The following is an 8908-nucleotide window of genomic DNA, read 5'->3' on the forward strand; positions in this document are numbered from 1 at the left end:
GCAAATATCACCTTGGAAGTTAAGGAGCATCTCCGTAGACCAACCTGCGCACTTAGCGTCTCCGTGAGTTCATTGTCTAGAAGCTTCCTCTTCTCATTACACTCCATGGTCAGCTTTTCTAACTTCAGAGTCAGGGCCTGTGCGTGGTTACAGAAAACACGTATGACTATTATGTTCTTTCAGTATTAAAGCTGGCATAGAGCATAGCTAGCATTCTGTATCATTACGTCTTATGTAAATACTATCTAATACTATAATGGAATACTATAAAACGATATGTATTTTTCTTATGGTCTAGCTCCCAAAGCATTAATGTACTGTTCGCATATAGCCCCATGAAAATGTGCTTGTTTCTAAGATGACTTTTAACACAAATTAGGAGAAAAATAAAAACATAACGTGCCATTTAAAAATATTTAAAATTGGGGGCTGGAGAGATGGCTCAGTGGTTGAGAGCACCGGCTGCTCTTCCTGAGGTCCTGAGTTCAGGTCCCAGCAACCACATGGTGGCTCACAGCCATCTGTAGTGAGATCTGATGCCCTCTTCTGGTGTGTCTGAAGGCAGCTACAGTGTACTCATACAATAAAATAAAATCTTAAAAAAAAATTAAAAAAAAATATTTAAAATTGTGCATTTGGTAGCTATATGTGTGACAGTAGCTTCACTATCCCGGTAGATGAGATTCTAAGTGGATTTTACACAGTGTAAATTTACAAGAAACAACTTATCAGCTGCAATATTATCTCAAGTCAGTAGAACTTACAAGGAATATTCAAATTAAATGTCAAAGGAACCAAAATTAATTAATAGTTTTAGGATGACTAGAACTTTCTCTCCTGAAATGCTTTGAAATGTCCTGTGAAGTCATAACTCAGGTCCTGGTCAGTCATATGGACTCAGAGGCAGCAACGGGCTGGAGGATCTGACTGCACTGATTTTCTTGAGAAAACGACGTTTCATTTCTAAAGGTTCTCAGAGGAGAGCCTGGCCCAAAACCTTCAAGGACAGTTGGCTCTAAACTCAGTAACTACAACTTCGTGTTTAAAGGTTGATGTAGAGAAAAGCCGTTCTAAAAAGTCCTAAGGCCTCACCCTGATCTTGTTATTGTCTTGCTGAGAGTACTTCTGAAGGGTGAGCGAGTCGCTGTCTTTGTGAGCAGACTCTTCTAGCCAGGCTTCCAGTGCTTGCTGGTCCCAGTTCATCTGACATTTCAAGCCATCCAGCTTTTGAGTAGCTTTAAATATAGCATTCTACTTTCCAAGGAATGGGAGACAGCAGGCAAAAACGAAACATTATTCATTGTGCAAACATAATAAGCATACATTATACGACTAAAGAAACGGAGAAAGCCAGGCTCTGCCTTCCGCCTGTTTGTGGCATCATATGTTTTATTCTATCACCACCGTGCTTGTATTTTAATTCTTCAGTTACAAAACAGAGATGATCAGACAAGGTCAAAAACAGTTGGTCAAGTTAAAGTTCTTGTGAAAAAGCTTTAAGGCAGTTCTCTCAGAGAGAACTCATTAGATCCCAAACCAAAGCCACCCTAAATATGTGAGAGTGTGGGGATCAGTTAAAACATCTAGTTTGACATGCTTGCTTAAACACATGACAAAGTCAGCCCATTTCCAGCTCTCTTATGTAGAGATTTGGAAGCATTTCCAATTGAAGTAAATACAATACAGGGGATAAATTATTTCTGTAAATGTTGTCACTTAATGAATCCATAACCACAAAAGAAAACATATTAAATCAGGAAATGTTATTTACATTGGATATACAAACATTACTTTACAAAATTCAAATTTGTATACGAATGTATATGCACTGCATTGATTAATGACTGATGTGGAGGGGCCCGGCACACTGAGTTGAATTCTTGGGAGATATAAGAAAAGTTGCTGACATGAGTCTGCCAGCAAGCCAGTAGGGAGCGTTCCTCCATGGCTCCTACCTCTGCTCTTACTTGGGTTCCTGCCTTGACTTCTCTTAAGGGTCAAGAGAGATCAGTACATGTGAACCAAACAAGCCCTCTTCTCTCCTCCGCTGCTTGTGGTCAGTGTTTTTAGCACAGCGGCAGAGAAGCTAACCAAGACCGGTCCCCAGGTTGACAGATGAGTATGAAAGGTAAAACTTTGAGGTGAAATTTAAAACCCAAAGTTATTTGTCTGCTAACAATGTGGCCTGTGCCTGTAAGCAGGTCTTACTAATAGCAGAAAGGCAGGTCTTACTAATAGCAGAAAGGCAATGTTTGATCATTTCTTTCAAACCACAATGCCATCATTTCACTGGGGGTGGGGGTGGGGCCAATGTGTAAGTAACCCTCAGAGAAAAGGTCGGTTCTCCCTGGAGAGCGCTGGTGCAGAAGCAGGACCGCAAGTCACACCCACTTCCTTGTCGTTCTTGCGCTCGAGGATGATGGCCATCTCCTTCTCCAGCTGTTGGATCTCATCCTTGACTCGTCCCAGCTCTCTTTCAGCAATGGCCTTAAAATGTTCTTCACTTTCGATTTCACACTCCCTTGCTTTGTAAAGAGACTGAAGAATAATAGACATAGCTTTACGTTTCTAGAGTATAAAATGTAATACATCACTGCACAAAACAACCCCAACCCAATTGCTCAGATTAAACTCAGTAAACTCCCCCACTGTAGCCTGTGGTCCCTCTGCAGTTATCTCTCACTGCTGAGCGATAAGGTTAGCCATGGACTTCCCAGGGGACTACTGTCAGGAGTTCAGGTATTATGTGGCAGAAACTAAAGAAAAGAAACTGGTAAGGTGAGAGCTAGAAGCTATAATTCATCCTTACCAAAAAGTGAGAAATATTGGTTATAATAATTGAGAAAATGGGGTTTATATTGAATTAATCACTCATTCTACTTAACAGAGACAAGTTTGAGAATGATTTACATGCCAAGGGGTGAACATCTCTCAGAATGTATTAGTATAGAGTGATGTCTCTATATTTAGCTCTGTTTATTAGAAGACTCTGGCTAGAGAGCCTTTCAAGGGTGTGCTCTCAGTGTCTAACTACAGTATCAAAGCTGCTTAGTGCTGGGTGAAGGCTACTGACTTTGGTCTCCACAATCCAGGTTCATGGTAATAAGGTGTTCTCACAGAGACCCTCTGTTCCTCCAATCCTAACTCAGTAGCATAGTGAGGAATTGAGAAGACATAATTTATCAATTGCTCATCAAATCTGGAGTAATCCTAAGGACTGTTTAGAAAATTAATTAAGTGCAAAACTTTCATTAGGATTTATAATAAAATCCAATAAGGTAAGTCATTATCTTTATTGAATATAAAGTTTTTATAAAGCACGGTTTTGTCTATTTGAATGTAACTATTTCTCAAAAGTATACACTTACTAATTTCTTGAGGTGGAAACTGTAACGCTCCCAGCACTGATGTGTGCCGGGGGCTGGGCTCCTGTGGCCTCTACATAGTCACCCCATCTTAACTGAAGTGGACTTGTATTAATATTGCTTTTATGATTTAGTTTTTGCATTTTACTTATGTGTCTATGCACACGAGTGCATGCATGGCACAGGGCTCATGGAGGCCAGAAGAGGCCATCCTTGAAGAACTGGAGTTATAAGTGGCTGTAAACCTTTCCACATGGGTGCTGGGAACTGAACCCGGATCCTCTGGGAGCTCAGCAAACATTCTTTTTTCTTTTTTAAAGATTTATTGTTTATTATATATAAGTACACTGTAGCTGTTCAGACACACCAGAAGAGGGCATCAGATCTCATTACAGATGGTTGTGAGCCACCATGTGGTTGCTGGGATTTGAACTCAGGACCTTTGGAAGAGCAGTCAGTGCTCTTAATCACTGAGCCATCTCTCCAGCCCCCTCAGCAAACATTCTTAAAAGCTGAGCCAGCTCTATTAGCCCCAATGTCAGTATGTCTAAAATGAATTTTGCCTACCCATTATCGGAAAAGTCTTCTAAACATAAGAACATCACTATTAGTGTTAAGATTCCAATCCCTAGAACCAGCTGTGACAGCACACGTTTATAATCCCAGCACCTGGGAGTCTAATGTGTTAAGATCATATGTTTCAGACCAACTCTATAGCAAGATGGTATCATAAAAACTAAAATTCTAATCTTGACCTGCACTAAAACACCATGACACTACAAGAATTGCTGAAGAGTGGGGACAGACCTGTACCCAAAGTGAGTCCAGAGGTCCATGCTGAATAATTAAGCTGGAGACAGAAGCTCTGACAGCCACAAGTCAGCTTTGTCTGCCTTCAGACACTCGGTATTACCCCCAGGGGCCCCCTCCTTGTGCTGGACTACTAGTTAACACTCTGTAAGAGCTTGATGGTAACTTCTTCTTCACCGAGTCTTTGCTGACAACTGAGAGCATTACTTAAGCTTCTCAGAACATTCCTTCTATCTCCTTTAGGTTTAAAACTATGTTCATAATCATTTGATTAGGATGGGGTTTCCCATTACATCTCTAACATAAAATCATAATAGCAAATGCAATACGTAATACCCAATGACTATAGACAACAGTATTCCTGTACCTGTGTAAATAAAAACTCTTGATTGACATTTTTAAGGTGAGAAGACATAGAATTAATTCGATCTTCATAGTCGCGAAGCTGATCTTGCAAGTTTGATTTTTCTTTGTGTAGTTTTGCTAACTGTAAGAAACAAATGCCATGATTAAGAGGTAAACTAAATTTTCATTTACTTTTTATCATAGCTAGTTTGAGATAGTATAACAAAAATACCAGAGACTTGATACAGAAACAGAAGTATATCTGTCACAATTATGCAAGTTAAGAATTGCAAGATTGGGGTTGGGGATTTAGCTCAGCGGTAGAGCACTTGCTTAGCAAGCCAAGGCCCTGGGTTCGATCCCCAGCTCCGAAAAAGAGAAAAAAAATAAATAAAAAAAAAAAGAATTGCAAGATTGTTAATGAGGCCTTCTTCTTTACAAACAAATGTCTTCTTACTGTATCTAAACATAACAGAGATTATCTCTTTTCTCTTTTTATAAGGTCACTGATTAATTTATGAGAACTCCACCTTTGGGGTGGTTTGGATGAGAATGGTCCCACATACTCATGCTTGAATACTTGGTCCCTACTTAGTAGAACTGTTTAGGAAAGATTAGGAGGTATGGCTTTGGAGAAGGTGTGTCACTGGGGGTGGCCTTGAGGCTTTTAAAGACTCATACCATTTCTAGTATGCTCTCTGTCCCCTGCTTATATTTTGAGATTGAGATTTCAGCTATTTCTGCCGACACTGACTGGGACCCCTACAAAACTACTAACCCTCTAAGCCCCATTAAATGCCTTCACTAATGGGTTTCCTTGATCATGGTGTTTTATGACAGCAACAAGAAAAGCAATGAGTATAAACATCCCTCCAGAGATCCTATCCATCACACTGAAAATTAGGACATTAGATTAGAGTTTTGGAAGGACACAAATATCCAGTACATGCTGTCTTGATTTTTTAAATTTCCATAGTAAAACTCTACTGACCTTTTCTGTAAATAACGTTGCCATCTAGAGATTCTCGTGGGGAAGTTAGGGCTATAGCTCCTGTAGCATGCACTTCTCCTACAGCAGGGTTACTTCCCTGTAGGGCAAAAGGAAAACCCTATCTCACTGCCAATCTGTGGGCTGATTATCTTAGGTCTCTAGCACTATGATAAACACCATGGCCCAAAGTAATGGCTCATCCCATCTTACACTTCCAGATAACAGCTCATCACTGATAACATTGGAATAGGGACTCAAGCAGCAGAGGTAACTTGGAGGTGGGGACTGAAGCACAGGCCATGGAGGGATGCTATTGGCTTACTCTTCATAGGTTGCTTAGATGTTTTCCTATACAACCCCAGGACTGCCTATCCATGGATGACACTGCCCACAGTGGGTGTGGCTCTCCTGCATGAACCATTAGTCAAGAAAATCCCCCACAGGCTTGATTGACTACAGACCAAGCTTATGGAGAGATTTTCTCAGCTGAAGTTCCCTCCTCTCAGATGATCCAGCTTGGGAAGGGGAGGAGGAGGAAGGAAGAATGGAGGAGAGAAGGAAAGAAGAAGAGAGAGGGATGGAGGAAGGGAGGGAGGTAGAGAGGGAGGGAGGGAGGGAAGGAAAGAAGGAAGGAAGGAAGGAAGGAAGGAAGGAAGGAAGGAAGGACTTTGCTCTGCTAGCATACACATAAAAGCCAGTCGTGGTGACTCGCCCTTGTAACCCAGCATTAAGAGAGATGGGAAGATTTCTTAGACTCACTAGTCCTAGCTTAATCTTAGCCCCAGATCCCAATAAGAGACCCTGCCTCAAAAAGTAAGGTAGGAGCCTGGGGAGTGACACTTCAGGTTGATCTCTGGCCTCTGCACGCATGAGCACACATGTACACTACTCAGTCAAATCCGCCACCACACATCACAAACACATACCAGAAAAAAGATAGGTAATGCAAGGGAAGGGGGAGCATAAAAACTACAGGACAGGAACCTTAAGTTCAAATACTGACTATAGAACCAGCAGGATTGCTCTCCCAAATACCTCTTCTACAATTGCATAATATATTAATTATACGATTGTCTCCCACTCCTCATCTCTAGTTTGACAAGACACACATCAGGTTGGTGGGCTGGCTCTAAACCTCCGTGGGGCTCTAGCAGTGACTTTTTTACCTGTCCTAATGTTGATGGTCCGTCCTTAAGGGGAAATGCCTAGTCCTAACCAGAGGAGAGATCAGAGCAGAGCATTATCTACATTCCAATCTTCTCAGCAGATTCACCCACCTGGGTTTCATGCTCACTATTCAGAGGGCAGAAAATATTCTCTTCTGCTTTGTCAATTTGTACAATTCCTCGGTTCTTGGACCCTCTTCTCCACACCCTAACACCATTCGTAGGACTTTGGGCTGACTGCTAAAGATGTATAAACTTTGTGAGCCAGTTGCAGTTTAAAAAAAAAAAAAAAACCGAGGCTTAAACTGTATGTATTTTAGTTGGTGCAGGTTTGTCCTACAAATGTGAAATATTTCACCATCCTGTGACACTTTGATCCTCACTCTGAAACTCTACACTGTATAGTTCACTGAAATGTTTCCCTTGAAAGCAACTCAAGCCACTTTAAACATCACAGAAACACAAATGCTCGCGAGAATGTGTCTTGCGTGTGCACAAGCATAAATGGCGGTTACTAAGCAAACACCAACAATGCATTTGCGAAGCTTAATTGGTCGGGGGAAAGCACGGTAGCTGGGACCTGAAACAGCTGGTTTTATGACCCTGAATAGAAATTGTTGCTTCGATAAAACTTTCAAATGTGTAGTAACTGATAGAAGCAGCAGAGAAAGTGGGGAGGACGACGGGTATCAGATCTAAGTGATGAAGTCAGGGAACAAGAGGAGCAAATGAGTTGGGCAGCGCGGCACCTGTACGTGGGACTTGGTTTTCCCTGGCCCTGCCCTGATTCCCATTGAACACCCACCTGGCCCTGCATCCTCTACTCACAGTCCTTACCTAGTCTTCACTTGGCCATCCATCCTCCCACAGGCCCTCATCTGGCTGTCCTGGCGGTGTTCAACCAGTCCTTTCACCATTCCTCAGTTGCTCTCTCCTGTCCCCTAAATCCCACCCAATCCTCCTCACCTGGTCCTCCAGGATCTTGTTCTCCTGATTGGCCACGGGAATGGCGAACCCATCTTCCCAGTGCAGTTCTGACAGGAACTCACTGCTCATGGTGCACGGGCTCGAAGGGAGCACAGCCAAGTCCCCCAAACCGTTCCCAGAAGCTCGCAGCCGGAGTCTGCAGAGCCTACCGGACTGTATTCCGCGGCCCTAGCAACAGCCAGGCTCCCTTAGTTACCAAACAGGAAGCACTCCGGCTGGAAGGCGGAACTTCCTTTGAGAATTTCCGTGTCCTTTTCTCAGCCGGTAGAATTTGCTTACCTATGACAGTGAGGCACAGCTCAAATTTTTGCAAGGATAGATACACTCCCAGGACTTCCAGAACGTGTAAATCTTGGAGCACAGTTGCTTCAAAGGGTCACAAAGTTCGGGGATGGAAGACATAAGGTTCCCGGGGTGGCAGGATGGTGGACTACAGGATACCAGGATGGACGACCACCAGATTAAGGGATACTATAGTAACCAAAAGGAACTTCGAATTTATTTTTAAGCCTTGTATGAGGGACCATGATCTGGGAACACAGATCCAGACTGCTCCAAATAGCGTGTTCTGGCATGGAAACTTGTTTCAATAAGTTTTCGTAACTGCAGAAGAAAAGGAAGTCATAAATCAAGGCATTTTCCAATGCATTGTTAAAAACATCACCAAGAACTGTATAGTGTTGCGTTTGGGGTGGAAACTGGGAAAATTCACTTTAGAGACGGAAACTTAAAAATAATGTTTTATTTTCTGAGTGCTCAGGGAGGCAGCCAGTTTGGGATCTGAACCGCATCCAGGGAGGGAGATTATACAACATTATTATAGGATGATAACACAAATTGAGGTGGGGAGCTGGTGGGAACTGCAGTGTTGCCCAATTGTATTTTGACATTATGGGTTAAACAAGGGAGTACCTGTTGGAGACTGGACCTATCTAGGGCACCTGGCTTCAAGATCTTTAATTCATTCTCCTAGCATTAAGTCTGGAGCTCAGAGTGGTAAGGGGACAAAGTCAGCTGCTTATGAACTTGTTTAACGCTGTCAGCAAGATGGAGAAGTTGTCCCTGAGATGCCTGTTACTGCAGACTACAGTTTACAACAGAAGCCCCTGGCTTCCCTAGGATCTGGGACCTTGAATTTAGTTTCTCCCTATGATTAAATGGAGTCTGAAAATGGAATGGTAGTACTTGGAGTAAGTTTCTTTTGCTTCTTCCCAACAATAGCATAGTTGGGAAGTCGGTGCTAT

The 8908-nt window shown here is 42.5% G+C and overlaps 1 protein-coding gene across 1 annotated transcript in view; it reads right to left on the reverse strand.

The window, feature by feature from the left end:
* Positions 1-7848, reverse strand: part of Ccdc39 (coiled-coil domain 39 molecular ruler complex subunit) — a 37817-nt gene extending 29969 nt beyond the window's left edge. The window contains 5 exon segments of the mRNA NM_001415040.1: positions 45-137; positions 1093-1251; positions 2392-2538; positions 4543-4662; positions 7644-7848. Of these exon segments, the coding sequence (NP_001401969.1) occupies positions 45-137; positions 1093-1251; positions 2392-2538; positions 4543-4662; positions 7644-7733 (609 nt within the window). The 5' untranslated portion in view covers positions 7734-7848.
* Positions 7849-8908: the final 1060 nt, after the last annotated feature.

The sequence above is a fragment of the Rattus norvegicus genome, chromosome 2, assembly GCF_021556685.1.
Source record: "Rattus norvegicus strain SHRSP/BbbUtx chromosome 2, alternate assembly SHRSP_T2T, whole genome shotgun sequence".
NCBI classification, from domain to species: Eukaryota; Metazoa; Chordata; class Mammalia; order Rodentia; family Muridae; genus Rattus; species Rattus norvegicus.